At 33.3% G+C, this 25,243-nt stretch overlaps 3 protein-coding genes across 4 annotated transcripts; 1 reads left to right on the top strand and 2 right to left on the bottom strand.

The window, feature by feature from the left end:
* Positions 1-9,811: 9,811 nt before the first annotated feature.
* LOC131633000 (uncharacterized) lies at positions 9,812-10,632 on the bottom strand. The gene is made up of 2 exons (XM_058903702.1): positions 10,180-10,632; positions 9,812-10,093 (listed from the first exon to the last, which is right to left on the bottom strand). Exons 1-2 carry the CDS (start codon positions 10,630-10,632, stop codon positions 9,812-9,814), a joined length of 735 nt encoding a protein of 244 aa, XP_058759685.1.
* A 2,342-nt stretch (positions 10,633-12,974) lies between these two features.
* Positions 12,975-16,229, top strand: LOC131633011 (uncharacterized). Of its 2 annotated transcripts, XM_058903713.1 has the most exons (7): positions 12,985-13,117; positions 13,232-13,486; positions 14,089-14,179; positions 14,285-14,439; positions 15,431-15,458; positions 15,615-15,723; positions 15,899-16,229. In XM_058903713.1, exons 2-7 carry the CDS (start codon positions 13,292-13,294, stop codon positions 15,978-15,980), a joined length of 660 nt encoding a protein of 219 aa, XP_058759696.1. In that variant the 5' UTR covers positions 12,985-13,117; positions 13,232-13,291; the 3' UTR covers positions 15,981-16,229. The 2 variants fall into 2 exon arrangements, with proteins under 2 accessions (XP_058759695.1, XP_058759696.1); XM_058903712.1 differs by having other exon boundaries at positions 12,975-13,486.
* A 1,117-nt stretch (positions 16,230-17,346) lies between these two features.
* Positions 17,347-24,994, bottom strand: LOC131633010 (uncharacterized). Its single transcript, XM_058903711.1, has 22 exons — positions 24,578-24,994; positions 23,648-24,244; positions 23,039-23,241; positions 22,672-22,740; positions 22,433-22,567; positions 22,233-22,351; positions 21,845-22,150; positions 21,667-21,754; positions 21,477-21,582; positions 21,266-21,379; positions 21,009-21,172; positions 20,782-20,899; positions 20,143-20,367; positions 19,863-20,053; positions 19,514-19,681; positions 19,296-19,401; positions 19,014-19,151; positions 18,713-18,874; positions 18,431-18,631; positions 17,907-18,101; positions 17,735-17,806; positions 17,347-17,661 (listed from the first exon to the last, which is right to left on the bottom strand). The coding sequence occupies exons 1-22, from the start codon at positions 24,623-24,625 to the stop codon at positions 17,509-17,511; spliced, it is 3,678 nt and encodes a 1,225-aa protein (XP_058759694.1). The 5' UTR covers positions 24,626-24,994; the 3' UTR covers positions 17,347-17,508.
* Between the last annotated feature and the right edge of the window lie 249 nt (positions 24,995-25,243).

Here is a 25,243-nt window from a genome sequence, read left to right on the forward strand (position 1 = left end):
TATACCATCAATGACCGGGAATTTAAATTGGGGAGCCTATTTTAATTCCAGCAAAAATAAAATAAAATCTCTGGCTATATAAATAAGCATCATAATGGCATAAATTCATAGTTTTACCGGCCGCACCAAGTTTTTTGGCTATATCTTCTATCAACTTGTATTTTTAATTTCTACACACAAGTGTTTTGTTATATTTTTCTCGTTATCATTATCCTGACTATTCCTTAAAGATATTTATTTTTCTTTCTACAACTTTTCTTTGCTATGGAGTTATAGGATAATATAAATTATGGTAAATACCATTTACTTCACAGAGATTTTCAAAAATATTATTTTCAAATTCTCCTCCATAATCACTTCTTATGGTTCAATAATCAAATTTTTTAACTTGCACTTATTTGTAGAATATTACGAATACACAATGAGACTTGGCATTGTAACTTAGGATTTTACCCATGTTTATATGTTATAGTTATCAACAATAACTAGTTCATAGTTCTTCCTATGGATTATCACAAATTTTACTAATCTAAATATATCAATGTGTAAGAGCTCTAGAGGAAGAAATTGTGTTTTTATAATGAAAGAAGTTTTCACAACGCCAAAACATGCCGCAACAGCACCACAACAATGTAGCAAATAGTAACAATACATTTGCATACATTCCACAATGCAATATAATACATTATGCGTTACAAGTGAGTTATACATAGTTATCACAACAAAACACGCAACTACAAACCAAACAACACCATCACGTGACAAAATATTTATTTTATGCATCCAAAAATATTTTTATAGAAAATTACATTGCGTTAGCTTTCCAACTCTTCGAATGACGCGTCAAACGGACACCCGAAACTTAAGATATGAATTTTTAAAGTTTTCAAAAAATGCAAACACCGACATCATACCGTAACATACACTAGCACCACAAAACCTCATTCTACACCAATTAAATTTAGTTCCAGAAACTCGAAACTATTTTTACAAGAAATTATCCTGTATTATATTTTCACAGGTTCAAACGGTGTGTCAAACGGACATACGGATGAAAAGTTATGATCAAAATATTGGAGGTTTCCAAAAAGTTACAGTTTTCAAAGTTACAGGATTTTCATCCAAAACCCCTTATCCAGCCTCAAACCAATGTTAATTTAATCCAAATTCACCTATATAATTTATCTAACAAGAACAATACGTAGAGCATTATAATTAACAATACTCTATCAATTTTTCTCATGAATCACTCGATTGCATGGACACAACAATCACACATCAGCACACACAAAACCACTCATCCATGGCATATGAAAACACAATTTTCAGAATCTCCACTTCCCACACTTCTCAATTTCCCACACTTCTCCCAATTAATAGGAAACATACTTCCCTTATTTATGTTATTCCCATCATAACCTCACTTATCTCCACAGTGTCCACTTTACCCTTACTACCTTATTATATTATTCTACTCTCAAGTAAAATAATAATAATTATTATAACAACTGAATAATCATTTAATTACTATACTATTATTATTTTATTTTATTAATTTTTAATGTAAATAATAATAACCAATAACACTCTCCCACCACCTCTATGTTTTTACACTTTTACTCATACACTCCACACATCTTAAAATAATCATTATTAAGGTCACTATCCCACACCATATGTAGTTCAAACACGCTAAAATATCAACTGCGTAATAAAATCACATTATCAGATAAATAACTTACGAAAATAAATAAAATTAAATTGGGGCGTTACAGCCACAGAGTGAAGACCTACCTTGGAGGTCCTTTGACTGTTATAAGGACTACCATGAATCAAAAAAATTTAATGATTGTGTTTGAAGTCAAGCTAAAAAGCTGTAAAATAGTACTACTGGAAGGTAGATCAGAATAAATCAATATTTGTTTTGTAATTTTTCATTGTGGCAGGTTATCAAATAAAAATGTGACAACATGATGACTTCTATCATCATAAAAGCCTTTAGTGATTCTGATGGATTTTGATGGGTGTGTTTGTATCACCCCATTTTACCCAGCGAATATATTTAAAATCAGAGTTTCAAAAATTCCAACATATAAACAGGATGCCACATTTACTACTTAAAACAACGACATTTGATCGCATGCAAAATAGATACATAACACTTAAACTCGGATGAAACGATAACTACGTAATTTAATCTTCAAAACAAATCAACTTTCAAATTACAGAGCATAAGCTCCCAATTTTTATGCTATGAATGCGACAACGTATGAATGCAACAACAATTCGACTTTGGCATTAGCCTACAACTTGATTTTTCCAATTAATAGAGGCAACACAACAACATTCATCACTATTTGCAAATTTACATCAACAATATTTACATTACAACAACTTTGTACAATTTTCGGTTTCAACCGAAATATTCTCAGACACTTTGTATAATTAATCGGGAAATTCGACTATATTCTGCAATAATTATAGAATATTATTGCTATTATTATTCTGCTAGTTCACTTCCTGCTGATACCTACAGTTAGAGCTGTCAAAATGGACCGAAGCCCATGGGCCGGCCCATTGAGCCCGAAAAAATTTAGGGCCTGGGCCTTATTTTTTGAGCCCATTTACTTCCGGGCCTTTTTTAGCCCGGTCCGAAAAAACCCTAAAAAAATGGGCTAGCCCGTTTGGACCATGGGTAGCCCGCCAGCCCAAAAGAAAATTTAATTTTTTAAATATATTAGCCCATTATACAAAATTCAGCCAATAAAAAAAACTCAGTTGGGCCAAATTTCTAATATCCAGCCCAATTGTAACTTGTTCCAAAAAAGACCTAAACAACCACTTTACGTTTGATTTTGTTATTGAGTGTAGCGAGTTCCAAAAATAACCTAGCAAAATTTCTCTCCGCCGCTGCTTAAAGGATTCAGCTTCCGACTTTGCCACTTCTCAACGTTTCATCTTTGCCAATTCTCAGTTTCGCCGCTTCTCAGTTGGGCTTCCATCATAGATTGTATTTTGTGAATCTTCTCAGCTTCTTTTTCCTGTAAGTGTTTTACTAACTGTATTTTGTTGATGTTTGATTTTGTTACTTTGCGTTGACAAAGTATTATCAACCTCAAATAACACAACCTCAAAAGCAAAGCAGCAATATTATTTGGTCTTGTCTTGTCCGGTGTGTCCTCAAATAATTTGGTCTGAATGTTGTGTTGGGCCGAATAAAAATTTGTTCTCAATTTATACAATTTACAATTTGGTTTTGTCTTGTGATTATTGTTGTGGGCACATTTCGACACACGTTATAAAAATATTTGTTTGATAATTGGTATTTATGATTCACAAGGGAATGTAATCCATCCATAATCTTCAATAAACCTGGGAAAAGGGATTCTAAAACAGAAAATGATAGATGTGAGTTTTTATAATTAGATATTTGAAGTTCAAAATAACTGCAAGTTTAAATTTTTATCAATTTTATATGTTTAATTTGTAGGAATTTGAAGAGCATGAGAGTCAAGCAAGTAACAATACTGGAAAATCTGAACTTGATGCTTATTTAGATGAACAAAGGTTGCCTCCATCGGTTGGTTTTGATATCTTGGCTTATTGGAGAGAAAAGAGTCGTAGATGTCTCAATCTTGCAAGAATATCTTGTGATATATTGAGCATTCCAATAACTACAGTGGCTTCCGAATCTGCTTTTAGTATTGGCTCTCGAGTTTTAAACAAGTATAGAAGTTCAATGAAAGAGGAATTCGTTCAAGCTCTCATGTGCACGCGAAGTTGGTTACATGGTTTTGAAGGTAAACTTGTTAACTTTGCCTATATATTGAATAATTTGTCTCTATATATTAAAAACACTAATTAACATATATTTGGATTCTTGTTAATTTGATTAGTATAATAATTTTATACTGCTTTCTTAAGATGAAATGTATATTTGGATTTCAAATATACTTTAAGATGAAACATAAATACTCATGTGATTTACTGCTTTCTATATACTGCTTTCTATATAGTGCTTTCTATATACTACTTTCTATATACTGCTTTCTATATTCATGTGATTTACTGCTTTCTATTTACTGATTTCAAATATACTGCTTTCTATATTATTTGAGTCAATTAAAAATAGAATTAGCATAAATACTCATGTGATTTAGACATGATGATGATGAATGAAAATTGAAGGTAAGTTATTCTAAATCAGAGAGTACATTGTTGATTTTGTTTTAACGAATACTTTTATTGTTTTGTAGAATTTGATATTGACATTAATCCTAATCAAGATGTTGGATTTGGAAGTAGACAAAGCATCCAACACATTTGAACATTCAAATACCGTTGAAGAAAACTCAAGTGACATTGCGAGTCGAGTCAAAATTTGAACAAAGTTACTTTGACTTATCATGAATATTTTGTTATTTTTTGAATATTTGTAAATTAAAACTTGTTGGAACAAGTTATTTAATTTTGTGTGCTACATACTTTGGATAATTTGTGATGTATTTTGGATACTTTGTTTGAATTAAGACAATGTGTTGTTTTACATTTTAATTGTTAAACTATATGGATTATTTAGAAATCCTAATATACCGGTATTATTGCATTGCATGGTTACTTACAATAGGAAGAAGAAAATTTTATTTTATTTTTTTAAAATGGGACTGTTTAGGGTCGGGTAGTCCGCAGCCCAGACAGTGTCGGGCCTGAGTACTAAAATTTGAACCCATTTAAAAATGGGTATTTTGGTCCCGGCCCTGAAAAGCCCGAGGCCCGCATGGGCCGGCCCATTTAGGGCCGGGTAGCCCATATTGACAGCTCTACTTACAGTCAATAATCTTCTGCTATGATTAATCCTCTGTTACTGTTGCTAATTATATTCAACTAACCAAATTTTATTTGCCATTACTTAATCACCATCACCATGTGCTCTCGTTGTTAATTATCACTAAGTCTCACTTAATTTATTTAGGAAAAGACTTATATATAATGGAACAATGTAACAGGCTATTATAAAAATGCTAAAAAGTATGGTGACACTCACCCCACTACCAGGGGCTAGCGCCCCCCTCTCGATTTCCTCCAAGGGGTGGGCTCCCCTTTCCTTTCTTCTTACATAGGGACAGGCGCCCCTTCCTAGGGTGGCAGGCGCCCCTGTTTGTTACTCACTTTAAATTAATTTAATTAATCACTGTGGCACTCGCCACTTAGTATTGTAGCAATCGGCACTATTAAACTGTGTCTCAGAAAATCACCTATTACATCCACAACTCAGTCAATTCTTCCATAATTTTTTTCACTCGATTAATCATGCCAATTCAAAATATCATAGGACAATTTATTCACTTACAGTTTACCTTAATTTTCAATTATTTCCTATAACCACACAACAACTCATAATTTATCCTATATCAGTAACAGATTATTCAATTGAATTTAACTCAAATCTCAAAGCAACTTTCTTATCACCGGAAATTCATGGATTAACACAGCATAAATCACAATCATACAACATATTCATCAACTCAACACAACGTAATAACTACGATTACATAAACAGAACTAAATCCTCACATACCAATCATGATAATTTTCATTATAGAGTCAGAACCCCACTCTTACCTTGGATTGAAGGTCACTTTACGATTTACCAATTGAACCTAGCTTTTTGCCATAACTTCCAACATTTGCCTATTTCTCTGCAACTTCTCACGTCCACTAAATTTTCTTCAAGACTTTTTCTTTCTCTCTCCAATTCACCTAATTTCTATTTACTTAAACCTCAGATTTGGATACTGGTTTGGGCGTAACTTCACCCCCTAATTCTATTGTCAACACTCCAAAAATAGCCCAATATAAATAAAATTCGCTTTATTATTAACATATTATTAATCAACTAAAATACTAATAATAACTATTCAACAATTAACAACATTTTGCAACCTCAACAATTAATTCGAAATAATTAATTAATTTAACAGGTGTTACAGTGTTAAGAAAGGATTAATGTGGAATTAAGAAAAGTGAATAGACTTGGTGCTAAAAAAATTGAATGTAAAAGAAAAAAAAAAGAAATGAATAAAGAGAAAACGGGTGTGATAAGATATTATCCTTGGAGAGTGGACATGTGGTCTTCTATATTGTACATAGTCTGCGTCATCACTGCCTTGTCCATATCGTTACAACTGCAATTTATTACCAAGGTTTTAGAAAACCTCTATGGTAATCTCATTGGCTTCCAACAATTATTTTTATACTCTAAAATTTCAAATTAAATTTTACCCTCTGTCACTTTAACATTTATAAAAAATTGTAATTCCTTCTCACCCACATTTTCATGCATTCATCCCATTACCCTAAAAAGCAAAATCATTTCTCTCTCGCATTCACCTCTCTCTTTTCATGCATTCATACCAAATTCCTAAAAATAAAAATCATTTCTCTCTCACATTCACCTCTCTCTTTGAAAACTAGAACGTTACACGTTAAACCACGTTTCAACCACATATATCCATCTTTACATAAAAAAACAAAAATGTTTTACTCATTACCTTCTATGTGATCATCAATGGGGTAAAAATAGTCGGCCCTTTTTAAGATAACCAAAGCATGATCTAGGAAGAATTCCCATTTAATGACTAATCTAATTTATATATTCTTGACTCATAATTTTTTATAAATAGTGATGCACAAAAAAGGTTCACATGTATTTTTACTGAAAAATCCCTTTATTCTAAGAGGGATTTTATTTTTGACATGGAGGAAGATGGCTTCGGCCTCATTGAATAGGTCAGGCGCATTATCACAATCCATGGATGGAGAAAATTTTGCAAACACCCCTTAACCTACAACAATCAATGGGTAAAAGAATTTTATTCCAACCCCATCAACACCTCACAGGAGAAACTTGAAGTAGTTCTGAAGGTTAAATCAATTCAATACTCTGAGGCAACCTTACACATGATGTTTGACTTAAAGGACCCTGAAGACACCTTCCAAACTTCCTTGAAAAGGATGATGAAAATGACTTAGAAGCAATCAAAGACTTTTTGTTCCTGCTAGGAACGAAGTGGTTGGAAACAACCAAGCCTACTAACAAAACTATTTTGAGGGTGAGTCCAAGACCAGTGCCAAAAGTTTTGTACCTGTTTTGGAAGCATTCTCCCATGCCTATAACATACAACGAGATTATGAACAAAAGTAATATGATATTACTCCATTGCATAACATCCTTCTAACCAGTCAACATTTCAAAAATCATTTGCCAAAGGATACAAGCTTGAACCAAAAGAAAGGAAGTGATGCATTACTTCCCATGTTTGATTACCTCCCTCTATAAAAGGCAAAATGTGCTTGAGAAAACCATTGATGGAAATTCCAATCCACTAGCGTGATTTGACAAAGTTTCCATATTGAATATATTGAAAGTAAAAAATGACAAGAAAATGTGTCTAGATGTGCATCAGAAGTTTTAAGAACCTTCTCCATCTAAAAGCCATGAAGAATTCTTATGGGACCTTTCGCTTTAAATGCAAAGAGACCATAGAGTTCTATAAATTTTCCAAGGAACATCATGTGTGGCATAAGAGAATATAACCCCTACACAAAGTAGGAATGATAAACTTACCACTAACATTCCCATATCACATATTGGAAAAGACAAATGTTGATGTTGAAGACTCCAACCCTAAAGAAAACAAACCAAACAAAGGAGAAGTAAAAAGAAACACGAAGAAGAGTAAAGTGGATAAAGACAAAGGTAATAAGAAAAAAGTTCCATTTGCTGAGAATGTGGATCTATGTGCTTGCGGGTATAACAAACTACAACTGATGTTTTGATTATGGTGGTTTTGATGATGGAATCGATGTTTAGTGGAATTCTGATGCTTGATCCTTTGATTTATCATGATGATATCTTTCTGTTTTTTTCTAGATGATGACGCTTATCTTGAAGTTATCTCGAGCCTTATCAGGAGAAGACCGAAGGTTCCAGTATAGTATGAAAGTCAAAGATTATGTAAGCCAGGAACTTGAAGCCTTAAAGTGGTGAAATAAAGGAAGTGTAAAAGCTCGTCTGGTCGATTGTTCACATAACACAGTGTCAGAGTATTGTAAAATGTTAGAGTAACTCATTAGTTACCAAGGTAACTCTAACATACTCACCAAACGCTTGTTAGGCCCATATTATTTTGGTAAAACCAACAGAAAATGCTTTGCACAAGTAGCTAGTTGGTTATTGGTTCAAATAATCCTTTACGAGTGTAATTTATACTAGATAATCAATTAGCACATTATTGTTAATCAATCATCCCATTTGTAATGTATCATACTTGATTAGTAGGACTTTTTAGTTGATTAGTGACAACACTATTTAAAAATATTTCATATTTAAATTACATAATCAATAATTGATTATAATCTTTAAAAGTCTCATGAACTCTTTCTATTTTTTAACCATTTTTTCTACTATAAAAAAGGGTGCCTCCTCACTTTTAAACACACTAGATTTCAATCATCATTTACTCAATTTCACCTCTCTCTCTTTTTTACTCCCTCTGGTCCTTAATATAAGAAGATTTTTGAAAGATTTTTTGGTCCTAATTATAAGAAAAAGCACAACTTTTAATGTCTTTTTTCTCTTTAAATGTCATTTTTACCCTTAATGATAGTTTTTACTCTATTAAGTTTCCAATGCAACAACCTTTGAATACAAGCTACATATATACACGCTACATACTTTTTAACCAAAGATTTTTGAAAATGAAAAAGAGATAGAATAGATGTTGTAAGCTAGTGCATGAACTTTTAACCAAGTTGTTCTATAAATACCCATTTTAGAGCTTTTGAGATTTAAGTGTAAAATGAGTTCCATGAAAGAAACTTTTCATGTTCACACTCTAAAAGAAAATAGAGAGCATGCAAGCAAAACTCAGGTGAAGAACTTCTTTGATTTGAATAAGTTACCAGAGGAGTTTAATGAAGTAGCTGAAGAGATTGTTGAGGATTCAATGGACAAAAGTGAAGCAAATTTTTCTGATATGAAGGTGGAGTTTGATGTCAACAAATACCCAAACAAAGGCTATGATTTTGGGTTTGAAAGTGAAGCTTTGAACAATGAGGTTTTTACTATGCTAAAGATATATCTGGACCATTTCTACTAGGTATTGAAAGATCAACATGGAATTAATATGAGTTGCTAGTTTTTTGAAGATTTTGTAACTTGTTAGTATTTGGATATTTTTTTTCTTTATGTAATGGATTGAGCAACAATGTACTGTCATGATTTTCTGTTTTGAACTAATGTTGTTTTAGCAACAATTTATTGCCATGATTTTCTATTATAAATTGGTGTCTTTTTAAGCAACACTATCATATATTGATGCAAGTTATACATTTGTTAACATGCATGTTATGATTTTCTATTCACTTATATATGGCTATGGATAAACAACAACATGCTATGGATAAAAAGTTTTGGTTGGTCTGTGTCTATATATAAAAATGATATAATAAAATTTACCATTTCATTATAAAAAATCTTCATTAACAGTAACTTTATACCATACACAAGTTCATCCATTAATTCATAAAACACATAAATAAGAATATGTGTGTTTATCATTAACACATAAAAATATAAACAAAATGCATAGCATAAAATTGGCTATTCTTTTTTTAGTTAGATAAATTATCCAGTAGTAGCATATGCATGTCTAGCTAATGAATCTAATTAATTTACATAAATTTTTCTTCATAACCACATAGATCAATATCAAAATATTTATATTTAAAACCAAACGTTATCATATGCTTAAGAAGCATTTACATTTTCTAGATACTGAGTAACCTCTTGAATAAATGATAAATCACAACTCAATTGACTTGGTAATCTACCTTGGTTATACATAGCATCTTTTTTCATGTGAGGAATTTTGTATTTGTTTGAGCCCTTGGCCTTCATTATTTCAACCATACAAGATTGAAGAGTCATGAAAATTTTATCAGATTGTTTTATAGAAAATTCATCAAATGATTTTTCCACTGCCTTAATAAGATCATCCACTGTTTTTGTTGATTCCTTATGTTGTAAATACTGAATGGCATTGAAAAATCCTAAGTCCAAAATATTTAAATCAGGAGAATTTGGTGGTTGACAAGTTAACTGAATATGAAACTCACCTTCATTTGCTGCTTGAAAAAATCTTCATCATCTTTATCAACATGAGACTTTGCATTATCTTGTTGAATGAGTATTATATTCCCTTCATCTTCCTTTGGCCATACATTCTTGATGGCTGGTAAAACATGATTAATTAGGAACATCTTATTCACTTCTCTTGTCACAGATGCTATGAGCTTATTTTCTAGTGTCCCTGCAACCCTATTAGCGCTAGATCTTTTGGCTGGTTGTTCATTCACAAAAGGAAATATTTCAATCTTTCCTGAGAATGTCTCATTTCCTTCGCTATCAAACCTAGGTCTAGCCACTGCAGCTAAGAACATAACCTTACTTATAAAGTTTTTGCTTTTGCATGTTCTGTGTGGCTCATCCTCGTCCGGAAGCAAGTAATAATTGGTGGATTTTTTCATCATATAAAACCATTTTTCATCAATGAATACAATATTATCCATAGATTTAAACTTTGGTTCATGTGGTATGCTTCTATCGTCGACCATTGGCAAACAATAATTTAGACGAGATATCATGTTGTCATCGTTTAAATACGGCTTGAGTGCATTTGAATGACGACGTATAACTCTGGCCTTTTGCAATCTTATCAATGATGTTTTGCTAATACCCAAAGCACACTCTAGAGATCAAAGTGTTGTTCGCTTTGACAATGGAACTTCGTGTAATTTTTTAGGGTCTATTTGAATTCTTTTCCTTCCACAATTAATTGTTTTCTTGTGACAAGCATCACCCATTTCCTTTACTTTATTCCAAATACGATAAATGACACTCGTGTGTACATTATATAGTGAAGCAACTCGCTTTATCAGTCCCAGATAAATTTTACCTTGATTACTTGACACGTCTAAAATATGACATATAGCCCTCCTCTGTTCATTTGGTAAAAACTTGCGCTTTTTTACTAAGCTACATTCACCTGTAAAATGACAATATTTTTGCATAAAGTACACATAATATAAATAATAAAATAAATTCATAGCATGAAAAGGAAAATAATCACAAGATAACTTATGCACATAAAGGCAATAAGAAGCTCAAACATAAGTTGTGGTCTTAATGAAGTATTAATGAATTAGGAGGAAGAGAAATGATGAATATCTCATGTTGCGGCTCTTACACTTGACAAGTTAAGTTATCATTCTATTCACAAGGTAAGAAAAATAAACTCATAACATGATAAGAGAACCAAACACATGCAAATATACATAAATAAATAAATAAAAATATAAATATGAATAAAAAATCTTATCTAATCTAATCTCTAAAACTAATAAATTTAAAGTAATCCAAAAAACTAAAATGAAAATATTAAATTAAGTGAGACTTTTAGTCTAAGCACTTTGTATACATGAGTAGTTTCTACTAACCTTCATATTCATTCATGAAAGAATCATTTTCATTAGCGTCATCTTGAAGACAAGGCCGTCTCAATTTTTTAGAGGCCCTGTGTAGATTAGTTGTGTTTCAACCATGACAAAACAATTAGAGGCCCTATTTACCTCCATTTTAATAGTGGCAAAGATTTACGAGGCCCTATTTAGTTAGGATTTAATCGTAAAAAATTTGAGGCCCTGTGCGGTAGCCCACCTTGCACGCCTTCAAAGACGGCCCTGCTTGAAGAGAGAAGTTTGGTGTTTGGTTTGTCTCACTGTTAACTTCATCTTCATTAAAACATGATAAGCTTTGATGAGGGTCTTCAAGACATGGAGGAGGATAGTTTAAATCAAATTGAAACTGATCAATACATGGAGGGTTATTTAAATCAAAATGAATTTTATTTGTTTCTTCTTCACTTGAGTTGGTGAAAGGAACATTCAAGTTTATGTTTAGTGGCATTTTTCAATTTTAATTAACTGAGAGTTTGTTCTATATCCTTTAAATATGTAAATGTAAAGTTTTTAAATTTATTTATTTTTGGTGGGAAATCTAGTTTCTAATAATTTTGGTGGAAATTTTGGTTTTAGTTTTGATGTGTTAGAGTACAAGAAACTTGTAATAAGAAGTTACAGAGACAAAAAAAATGCGATGTTATATTATTCTTTTGAAAAAAAAAGTTGTGACACTGACATTGGAATAGAGGTAATGTGTAAAAGTGTCTAAAGTCTACCCACTATCCATACAAGTAATGTGTATTTGTGGCTAATGATTAAATTTTCAATAAATTATTGAACAAATAAAAAGACATTCTATGAAAGTATATTTGGTAAAAAGGTGTAAAAATAAAAGTAGTTATTGTGGGTTGGTATTGATGATTTTTGTTTTTTCTTCTTATATTAAGGACCGGAGGGAGTATTTTCTTTCACTAAAAGTTACCTTAGTCATTTTATAAGTGAAATACATCTGTGAAGTTTTAATTATAATGATGTTCAACTATTTTATCAAAAATGTGATTCTCTTGAATGTCTCTCTTGTTTAATTGACCAGGTTAAATTAATAAAACTTATGTTTGCAATTTCAATTTTTTAATAGTGGATAAATTAAAATTAGTCTATATAACAAAGGGCAAATGTGTTATTAATTTAAAAATTAATTAAATATGCGTATTCACCTTTTTCCCACACTATTTCTTAAATTTATAAAAAAAAAAATTTATCATTTCTAATTAGGAACATAATTTTAATTATCTAATTATAGTTGTCTATGTTACTTGTAAGTTACGGAGGAGTATTATATACTTTGAACTTATCATAATAATAATAATGGAAATAAACCAAAAGAGAAATTAAAAAAATATGCTTAGAGCAATATAAAGCGACGGCCGAGCCTTAGAAATTTTAGATTTTACATCATTGGATCATCTGACGGCCGCAGCTGCCAGCCATCTTCTCTCTGTTTTCTTTCCATTCCATTCCATCGCTCCAACCCAAAACCCTCACGCGACGACAACATTCTATAATTCATAATTAACATTAAATAAAAACTCACGTGCTATTCTTCTCTTTTTTTCACCTTCATCACCATTAATTAACTCATTAATTTTAAAATAAAAAAACAAAATAATATTCCTAATATTCCTTTCTCTTTTTCCTCATCATCTAGGGTTCCCAAATCCGAAACAACCAAACAGACCCTCAATTTTTCATTCCTCCGAACCGGAATATGGAAGCTATTCTCTCCGATCCAGAACCGGTTCGGGTCAAGAGGAAAACTCTTCAAACCGTTTTGGAACAGTGTCAGCGAGCCCTTGAACTCATCAACAACGCTTCCGATCAAGCTTCCGATCAAGACGGCGACGTTTCTGATTCTAACGATGATAATCTCCCTTCTACACCACCCGATCCAGAAGCCGATCAGGTAACTATTTCCTTTCCCTTTTTCATTCATGCAAAAATTATAGAATTTCAATTTTTCTTCTGTTCTAGGTTATGTGTTTTTGTTTATTCCGTGAATTACTAAATGAAATTTAAATTGAAGTTAGTTTTTCATGTTAGTGGATTCAAACACATTTATTATAAGCTCCTTTTGCACATTTAGGGTCTGTTTGGATAAACAGCTTATTTGCAGCTTATAGCACAAGTGCTTAACAAAATAAGCGCTTATGAATAAGCTCGCTTAAGCTGATTTTACCACAAAAGTAAAACACATTTAAATTGATTTTATATATGTTATAGTAGGTGGTGTATTTAAAGTATGAATATTCCTAAACTACAATAGCCGTATTAATTATGGGTATATTTGAAAAAAATTAATAAATGGTTCGTAGTTTGGAATGGACTTGTTATTATGTGCAAAGATAGAAATATAATAGTCTGGTGCAAGTTATTAGAGCTGTTGATCCTTACGGTCACCACTAGTGTTGGGCGTGCTTGATTAGAAAACAACTGCTTCATTGTTGGAGATTATTATTGATGTTAGAACCGTTTAAAATGTGACATTATTTGTTTGTCATTGTGTAGTTGTGTGATTTGCTCAAGTCTAGACTTGAGTGCCCTGATTTCCTTGAGAAGTTAGAGTGTGCACAGGCGTCGGTTTATCAGAACACAGGCGGTATGCAACAAATCTTCTTTGTACTTGGTGTTTCAAATGTTTTTTTTTTCTTTTTTGGGTTTTAGGATTTTAATGAGATTTAGCTTGCTTGGATTGTTGTTGCAGAAGAAGGTAGTTCTTGGGATTTGGTAAGTGAAAATGATCTTTGGGAAGGTGTTGACTCTGATGAAGAAGATTATGTTCTTGTTAGACAAGATGATATAGTAGATGGAATCGCTTGCTTTATGGCGGCCTATTTGTTGTCCCTTAAGAAAACCAAGGTATGTATTGTTATCTGCATGTTCCTTTATTTTGTTGGAGGCTCGGCGCCATACCTAGGAATTTAATGCGGTATAGTCTGAATTGCTACAATGATTAGACCAATGTGAAAATCTAAATGTATGATCGTTAGTTGAGCTGTAAATTCCTCACTGAAATAACTACCAGTTTCCTGAAGAATTTTGAGGAGGGAACTATTCTACCCTAACCTTTTTTAAGGTTGTTTAACTTGTCCTAACCGGGATTAGTTGGTATTTGAATGTTTTTGTTTCTTTGGTTCTTCTTACCTTTGTGTAACAATAAAAACTACGAAAACCTTCAATTGATGTCAAAGAGTATCGCTGCCCTCTTATCGTAAAGTTATTAAAAAAAAAGTAATATCAGGTCATATATTTTCCTTTTCCATGTTATGACTGTCTGTAGGTTCTTTGCTTTAGTGTTGTCATGATTGTGAATTAAATTGTAAACTCGCACGTTTTTACACTCATGCTTCCCTTGAACAAGTAAGATTGCGTGCAAAATTGTGTTATGAGTGGGATCGTAAGGAAGATCGCTGAGATCTGTCTATCTTAATTTCTCAAAACGATCCCAAAAGTGGTGATTGTCTAAGCGACCTCACAATCTTGCTAGAAAAAAAGGCAATTGTATCCTACTAACAATCATTGATTCATTCCTACTGAATGATGTTTTTAGCTTTATTAGGGGTATTTTGGGGTTTGAAGTTTTTGGAGGTGGGAAGCTGAAGCACGAGGAATATGTGTTTTTAAAGATGGTCTATAGGGGATGCTTCTTTTCTTTCTTGTTTTATTTTAAAACAAGTTTTATTTTATGCTTCTTTTCTTTTCATAATTTAAGATAAAACAAATCCTACTAACTATGTCCTGACTTTGATCTACAATGGGAAATATATTGTATCTGATGCATCTGTTTTATCTTAAGTTTCTACTGTTGCCTGTCCTTTCTCTAATTAATCACTTTGTTTTTTTTCTGCAGGATTTGACTCCAAATCAACTTCAGGATGGTGAGTTTGATTGCTTCCCCCCTAATATGACATCTTTTTCTTAGCTTACATTTTTATCCATATGATATTGTGCGCTCTAGTTTCAGACAGTTATTGTTAGTTAGATATTAATTGGGAATCGATTTCTGAAACTTCATTTTGCCATATTTTTATCAGCACTCAGCAAGACATTTTCGGTGAAAAAGAAAAAGGGAAAGCTTCGAAAGGCCTGGGATGGGAGCAAAGTTATTTATAATGTCGCATCATGGGGGGCTACAGCCATTGGGTAAATGACTGATGACTGACTCACCTCCTACTCTCTTCAAATATTTACGAATTGATTAATTTATAATCAGATCAAAGCTATATGGCTGAATTCTATGTTTAGTGTTGGTTTTGTTTTTACAGAGGTTGTTGGAGTTGGTTTTTTCCTCTTTAGTTAACAATTTCATTCTTGACAGGATATATCAAAATCCTGTTATATTAAGGGCTGCAACTAAAGCCTTCTGGACTTCTTGTCAAGTGATATCAAAGCTAATCTGATTTGGCAATGCAGCTTGGAGAAACATTGTGATATAGTTATTTAACTGTTGTACTTTGCTTTGCTTGCTGCTGCAATTCAGTTTGATGTACAGTTCAATTTGTTTGCACTACAGATCAATTGATCTTAATGTAGTTCGATTTGATTTCGATCTTGTAAATATCTCTATTCAAATGCTCCGAGTGCAAATAAGATTCACTGTTTCAAGCCCTTAAACACGACCGATGTTAATGTGGTTTCATTTGATTTGATTTGCATCTTGTAAATATCTCTATTCAAATGCTCCGAGTGCGAATAAGATTTGCAACTTCAAGTCCTGAAACATAGCCGATCTTAATGTAGTTTGATTCAATTTCATTTCGATCTTGTAAATATCTCTATTCAAATGCTCCGAGTGCAAATAAGATTCACTATTCCAAGCCCTGAAACATGATCAATGTTAATGTAGTTTCATTTGATTTGATTTGGATCTTGTAAATATGTCTATTCAAATGCTCCAAATGCAAATAAGATTCACTATTTCAAATCCTGAAACATTACCCAAATCCTGAAACATTACCGATCTTAATGTAGTTTGATTCAATTTGATTTTGATCTTGTAAATATCTCTATTCAAATGCTCCGAGTGCAAATAAGACTCACTATTTCAAGTCATGAAACATAACTGATCTTAATGTAGTTCGATTTGATTTCGATCTTGTAAAATAAATTCACTATTTCAAGCCCTGAAACATAGCCTGCATTTTTCTCAGGAACAATGTCACCAATGCTTATTTTAAATCTGCAGTCTTGTCTTTATTAAATTTTAGTATATTTCAGTTCTCCACAATATATTGCAGGTTGTAAGAGTAGAGCCTATTTTAAGAATAAATGTTTTAGTTCTCTAAATAATATATTTTTTAAAATGTAAATAGAGCCTAAAAATAAATAATATTTTAGAGAAATTAAACTTCAAATTTCATGATTTTGTTGAAACTATGCATATTTAAATAATTTAATCCTAAAATTTGATGTCATTTTTATTAGATTAATGGGAACAGTGTAAAAAGTAAAAGGTCAAAAATGTAAAAGGTCAAAAATCAGTTATTACAAAACGGATAATTTTAGTCTTAAATTAGAATATACGTCTAGTAACAGACACCAAAAACATGACACAATTGAGAGAAATACACATTTTTCATAGGTGTCGGTGCTACATTTTTCATAGGTGTCGGTGCTACTTGATACACCTTTTAATACTCGAGATGAATGAGATAAATAACTATGATGCACGGTATGAACAATAAATCATCAGAACACTTAATAAGTTAAGCAAAATTTTAATTGCATTTCTTACAAAAAAAATAAGGTATGAGATTAGATTAATAGAATGCAAAAAGCTAGTAAAATTATATATTCCTACCAGTGTTTTAAAAAATGCACTATTTCCCATTTCTCAGTAAGTAAAAATCACATGAATATTGGAGTTCCTTACTCCTGCTACAAAAAATTGGTACCTTCATCATATTATTTACATGTGTATTAATTAGCCTAATAGTAAAAACTGTTGTCCTTGTGATTAGGGGCATCTTTGCACAGCATAGAACGAACTTCCATGATGCATCTAGGTGCTTCCATGTCTTTCTCTTGTATTGCATTTCCTAAAAGCTGTTGCATCTGTGAGGCAAAAGTATCATCCAAAACCTGCACACAACATTCATATTAGAATCCATAAAATCCGGATGAGCCTAGCGCATTAAGAGAGGTTGTTACTTACAGAAACAGCCACCCTTGAACCCTTGTACCATGACCTATTCTCTTTTCTGTTCTCCAAGAAACTCAAAATTTCCTGTTACACAAGGTATAATGAGAATTTTTTTCATAAAATTCATTAAATCTAAATAGATGCTACGGAGGAGGAGAAATCCAAGATGAAGATTAAGTTATACCTGTCCCATTCGATCCCAATAACCTCGACAGATGGAAATGAAAACATGAGTTTCGCATACACTGTGAATGTGACTTATGGTACTGGCTAACTGCTCTTTCAGTGGCTGCATTCTACCTTTTAAATCAGACTCTACCACAGTTTCCTTGGATTCTTGAAGAATCTTTTTTAACTTGGTAGCATTCTGTAACTTCGTCTGAAACAAAATCAAAGGATACATATCAGCGATATGCAATAATATACTAATAAAAAAATCATATCAGCGATATTGAATTTACTAACACTAAATAAATCAGGCCAAGTAATTTTCATAGAATCACGGATAGCAGAAACTAGCGGTTTATTTAAATTACGCTGCACAATAGCGCTATTTGACAACACTTTGTACCAAAATGTGTATCGCAGAACAATAGCTTTAGTTTATATTCGGCTAAGCTATAGCACTGCTATTTGACAACAATGGTCCCCGCGCATCGAGTATTAGAATAATAACAACAATAAATTTGATTTCAGAAAGCTACTTACATTCTCGACGAGTTTCTCCACAATAGCCTGCAGGTAGTTTCTGAACTTGGCTCTCAGCATCACTGTCACTTCGCTGAGTCGCTCACCAGGTGCTGTATTTCCGGCATTTGGCAAGCAAGAACCCCATGATTTGAACTGTGATTCAATCCTAGGACGTAAGGTGTCGAGCATTCTTTTCAAAGAATTCAAAAGAATTCCAACCTGATAAAAGGCAACATAAGTTTCAATTGTCTGAACAAAGTGTTATCCAAAAGAATTTTTCCCCCCTGAAATTCAGCTCACCTCATCAGGTACCACATACGCGCATGTAGACCGTTTTGCAAGCTTTTGGACATATTTTAACCCAAACTTCTTCGGAGTCATGCTTTCTTTAAGAGGAGCTAATACATCCGCATATTGTTTATCTAAAGCTTCAACAATGGCCTTTTCAATATCAGCTATTGCCTGTCAATTTTTTTTTCTATTAGTTAAAATCAACTAAATTAAAATGAGCAAGAAAATAGAATTTAGGCAGCATCTAAAGATTCACGAGAAAAAAAATCAGGATGAGGAAACGGAAAAGTGATAATAAGATTTGACGTACATTTTCTAAAACCATTATATATTCCGGCCAACGGCAAATGATGACCTCGTAGTCGGTCAATGTCTCCTTTAGCCGCTCATACATGTCATCAACAAAGGGAGTAGTAGAATGCTGTGTTCTAACTCCAGACCACTTCACCTGCAAAAACAAAGCATTTAAACATCCTCGTCAATACAAGGCAGTTTTATCACTTAACCGACACCGTTCAACACATGATTAATTAAGTGCGTCCTTCAAAAAGTATCATGAAAAAGTGTCGCAACAATGAAGAAAAAAGTGTACCTTGTCTAATTTGCATGATTCGAGCAAAGATTGTCGTTTATCTTGGATCCAAACAAGAATATACAAATGGAACAGCTCTTTTGCATCCACTCCACCTTTGATTGGACTGAGAAGGAAATAAAGCATGACTTGCGTATTAACGAAAGGGTTTCATTCTTTGACTACATAATTAGAGCTATGCTTCTAGCCAAATGCTAACACTAGTATAGAGCACTTACTTGATATTCCAGGCTGAAAGATCTCTTTGAAAATCTGATGTAGCAATAAGAAGTTCTGCTACAGGTGATGATGGACCTGTCGGTGGACAAGATATGAGGAAGGCTCGTAATCTGTTGCAAAGCTCTGTGCTGTATATGGAAGCAGAAAGATTTGGCAGGTCTACAAAGCTGTAAAGTGATTCAAATGATGACTTTTATTAGTCAAGTTTCAAACAAATAAAAAAGTAACTATACAGAGAAAAGTACGTTATCCATGCACATACAAACTTGCAACAAATAAGTGAAATTCAAGACGAGAAGCAATGTGCAAGCAAATTAAATACAAGATAGTTTGAGAAATGAATGATACCTGGGAAGTATATTTTGGTTATGAATTTGGATATCAGTATAGATTTCATTCCTAAGATTTGTGCAGAGAGTTTTCATCTTCTGGTAAGCAATATTAATAGTCATGTGATCCATCAAACAACCTTCATTGTTCTGTGTAATATATTCATCTGTGTCAGAAAGGTGTCTTCTAGCCCTCTTTTTAGCCGCAACCTGAGGATATATTGATTGTCAATTAAACCGAAAAGTGTATTCAATTAGCAATTGTCGTAATCATCATCAAAAACTTGAATTTCTCCAACCTGGAAATAATGACAGAAAGCAGTTTGGGCCTCAGGAGATAGGATATCGTGAAGAAGCTTGTAAAGTTTAACGGCAGGTTCCAAGGCAGGTGCTGCACGCTCAGATGCTGGTCTGAAAACATCGATGATACCAGAGAAAGATGATTCATCAAGTGACTTGTAATTCTCAAAAGTGAGGGAGAGTATCTGTTCAATTTCTTCCTTGTTTTCTCCTAATAATCGGTTCTGATAAGATGAACAAATTGAGCCGTATTAGATAAGGCAAAAAAAAGTCAATCTATTTGACAGTAAGTAAATGCAAATTAAAATTAGGATATAGGTGATCTCACAAAAAACTTTAAAAAAAATTACAAAAGTATAATCAATCTAAGTTACATTAGAGGAATCTTCGGATTGACTTATTTGAGATTATTTACCGGCTTAAGTACCTGTGAGACTGTTTGGGAGATTATGTGAAAACAACTTATGACATGTCCATAAGTTTTTTTCTGATTATTGCCATAAAATCTCTGGAATAGCTTATATGAAAACAGTTTGACTTAATTTTTGTTATAGAAATAGAATATACATAAATACTTATACACTAAGCGCTTAATTAAACAGCATATATCAATCTAATAAAAGAGATGCCGAAGATACCTCCTGATGGCTCAAAGTCTTGCTATTTCCCTTCATGATAACAGGTGTCAGCAGATTATATACCAAGTTAAGGCAGTCGGCTGTTGGTGTAGCTACATCCATTACATACGATAGGTACCTATTCAAGTAGAAGTGCAGAATATTATGAGTATATGAATAATGCAATAATTTAGAAAATTTTAATAAATTAAACTTCTGTAGAAAATCGAACATCAACTTCTCATTACCTCAGCTTGGTATATATCTCGGATACGCCATAATATGAAGCAAACTCTGTCAATAGCCATTTCCACGGACCATCTAACAATAGGTTCCTTTGTTGGAAGCCTTGAACTTTCATCGCAACTTCTAAAACTAAGTCGTAAGCAACTGTCTCTGCTACAGAACCACACTGTGACCACAAGAGACAAAGTGCGATGAGAAATAATCAATTTTGAAACTCGTTGGTATAACAGAAAACAAGCTACTGTTCTTCGAAACTAACCTTAAGATGACTATTGTCATCTGCACTCGTAGTATAATTGATAGAAAGTTGTATCTTGCCAACAAGCTCATGGTCTGGCTCACGGTAAATAGGCCACCAGCGTACTTTGTCCGCCTGTTTTCAGATTGAACGTGAATTATTATATCATAATGATCAACACTCGGGACATGCACTAATAACTTTCTGAAAAATAAGTTCGACAAATTATTACCGGATTATCAGTTATAGCAGCCACTTGGACAAGAACACGGCCAAAATGTTTTCCCTTCGAATCTTGAACTTCAATAAGTAAATCATCTCCAAGACTATCTGGAAAACTGTAAAGGTAGGCAGGCAAGAATACGTTCAACCACCATAGTTGTGAACATAGAAAAAGACAAAAAAGAAGAAAAAAAACTTACAACATATGGGTTTCACCAGATCCAGGATGCAACTTAATGGCATCTTCTTCAACTAAGCTTTTCAGTCTTAAAGAACACGAGAATGTCTCTGATGATAAACACACAGAAAATAAATTTGAATGAAATAAGATGAAGTTAAAGCCTAAATAAGTGAAATTATAATACCATAACATCATACCTTGCACAATATCATAGGATGATGAATTGCTCCGCAAAGTTGTTACACCAACTTTCAGGAGTCCAGAGACTTGCTGTATATAGCGAGTGCTAGCATGCACATATGCCAAGCTTTTGTGTGTGAAGGAACCATTAGCAGGCAAATGTGGTACAAAGCGAACTTTCCTAAGAGCGTGCCAACCAGAAGATATTTTTGACTGTAAATTTGAGAATTGGTATCGAACTGATTCCATTTTGATTTTATCTGTCACTATGGATGACATGCTACAGCCAGTAGGAGGGTCGACACCCCTTTTGACTTTACGCACTGAAAAATGAAGAATCTCTCAAAAGACTCACTATGGAGAAGTTAACTAATTTGAATTGTAAACAATAGCACGAGATTATACCTTGCACCTTCATCTTGCCAATAAGTATTTTTGGTTTAGGTACAACACCCTCGCTGGAAAGCTCGGCATTGCATTTCACCAATAATTCCTCTTCAGGTTGAAGCAGCACTTGTCGCAATCTACGTATTAAAAATAATTTATTACATCAACACTTGAAGGAGAAGAGAGTAGTGATGGAAGAATCTGGAGTCTTAACTCACCCAAATGCATCCCTTAGTAGAGAACATTCATTTTCTAAGAACATAGGAGCTTCCATACATTGCATTGCCCAAGCATGAAGGCAAAGACGCGCGCAAGCATCGTATGCAATTACTGCTTGCCATGGTCCAAGAGCACTGAAATGAATTTAAGTAGTTATATATTATATTACCGTAGTATTATATTACCATGCAAAAGGAGAAAAATATTCAACATGAGCAAGAAGTCTAAATATTGATACCTTGCATGAAATGTTGGTAAGCGTGGTTGTGGATTAGAAGATGCAGCACCCTCAGAACCAGTAGCAGTTCTGTGAAAACGCGTCAAGATTAAGATGATATCAAATTAAGTGTTTGGACTCACAGTGGTAAGTTAGGCAAGATCATGATATGCCACCGTTTTTTTGCAAAAGCTTCAATTTGGAGCTTCAACAAGATCACGGTGCCAACATGATTTCTTAAAATTCCCAGCGATTTCAACTATACACTGAATTAAAACTACTATACATTTGTATATGCTGTATGGTTACAATGTCATGTATGTATAATGAAAATTTAGAACTCAGTATTGAGAGGCATGCAATTACTAATCCGATCAAATATACTAACCTAACAAATTGTTCCGAGCTTGCATCTCCGTGGTTCTCAAACTTATCCTTGGTTACAGATTTCAAGGTACTTGATTCTGCTTTATTTGGAGTACTACGAGCTGTAGAAGTTGAAATTTGCTCATTAGTTGGTCTTATCTCTTGAGTAGAACCACAAAATGGTGGTGCACTCGGAACGTCCTCGTCGTCAGATAATCGTCCACTCTGAAAATTACCATAGCACAGATCACAAAGTTAGGCTAATATCAGCCAGCCAAAGAAACTTGTTACAACTTTAGAAGAGGAATATTTGAATGTTAACCACACATGTCGGTATTATGTTAATGTTGAACGTGCCTTCAATTTGAAGTGTTGGTGCTACTTAGTATTCATTCACCAAGGGAAAGCAGTAGCATGCGTAGCAAGCCCTCTAGCACCGACACCTCTGAAAAAAGGTGTGTCTGTGTCCGAAACTAACATAGACACTTGTGATTACGTTTAATTTATTCATTTTTTCAAATTATTACCGGTGTCCATGTATCAATGTCGGTGTCGTGTTTTTGGTGTCCGTGCTTCATAGGTAGCAAGTGCTTAAAAACAAAATTAAGAAAATTTTATAAGGATATTGCACCTTTTCTGCAGAACTTTGTTGATTCATCCTTGAAGGTACACTGGAAGCATACCCTGCTGACATATAAGCCCTACTTTTCGGAAGAGTGCCATTGACACTTCCTACTTGTGTCGAAGAGAATTCTGAGCTGGCCGCCGAATCCGAGGATTCTTCCTCGGTGAAATCATTCTGCCTAACATTAGAACCAGCTCTCATCATCGGATCCCTCATCAATCCCTGTCGCCCTGACAGTGTTTCTCGAGACGAACTAACATCAGAGAACGTGTAATCGCTCGCATATCGTGATCGTGGCATCTGCGAACCATTCCCGTTTCTCCTAGCAGCACCATTGGGGATTCTACTGTCTTGTGGCGATGATTCCAAAGAATACTTGTCACCGTAAACTTCCTCATCCGAATCAACGCTAACGTCCATATCAGTATTCGAACCACTGTCGAACCTCTCAGTTGCTGACACAGTGAATGCATTTGCTGGAAGATGGCCACTTCTAAATTTTGCTGGTGGCGGTAATCCAAACCCTCTTCCTCCACCACTCATCATTCCATTAATCGGATCGTTTCGAGATCTCATTGTCGAGTTTGAGAATGGTACCTCCTTCTAATCAAACACCAAATACAAAAAAAATCAAAAAACCAAAAAAAAAATTAGATTTTCATAAACCTCAATATGATCTCAATGTAGTGTTCTCCGAATCCAATTTCCTTCTAACAATCATCATCATCAACAACAACAAAGAAAAAAACCCACAAAAATAGTAACAACCTAAAAACATAAAAATCAGAACTTTACAAAGCAGTAACACAACAAAAGAAAAATCACAACTTTATTAGAATTCAAGTGAATTAAGAGAACCCCATTGTGATAAAACCCAAATTAACAAAGCTGGGCAAGCTAAAAAAGTGGAAGAAAAACAGTAATGGTGAAGATTACCTCTCTGACCCAACGAAGAGCGTTTTTGTCAAGTCCTTCAGTGAACATCTTAACCTAAACAAATCTGAGAGAACCAAGCTGTCAATGTAGATGCACTACCAATTGGGTAGGTTTTAACATAAAAAATGAAGCTTTTTTTTTGCAGAAAAATGGACAAAAATGGCAGTATGAAATGTGAATAAAAAAAAAGAGGGTTTTAGGAGTAAAAGAAAATATAAAGAGAGAATCAAAACTGAAATGGGTGTGAGATTTGATTGAGAGAGAGAGAGAGAGAGAGAGAGAGAGAGAACTAAAAGGGTTTGGTTTGCTTAATCAAAAAGCTTCCTTTGTTAATGAGCTTAACTGAGAAATTAAAGAAGAAGAAAAAAACAACAAAATTGAAAACAAACACACACACTCTCTCTCTAGTAGTGTTGTTTTGTCTTCTTTGTTTGATGGTTTTTTATTACTTCTTGTTCTTTTATGGTGATAAATTAAATTCTAATTTGGGCCGTTTTTATTTTTTTTGTTTTGGGTTCATTTATTTTCAACAAAAAATATATACTAGTATTTTTTTCTTTGTTTACTCACATATATAGAGGTGAAAATAAGTTATTATGAGTAAGGTTTTGCAAGGCATAAGTTGGTCGGTTGAAAAATTCAAAGTATAAACTTAATTTGTTATTT

Source organism: Vicia villosa, unplaced genomic scaffold (assembly GCF_029867415.1).
Source record: "Vicia villosa cultivar HV-30 ecotype Madison, WI unplaced genomic scaffold, Vvil1.0 ctg.001062F_1_1, whole genome shotgun sequence".
Classification (NCBI taxonomy): Eukaryota; Viridiplantae; Streptophyta; class Magnoliopsida; order Fabales; family Fabaceae; genus Vicia; species Vicia villosa.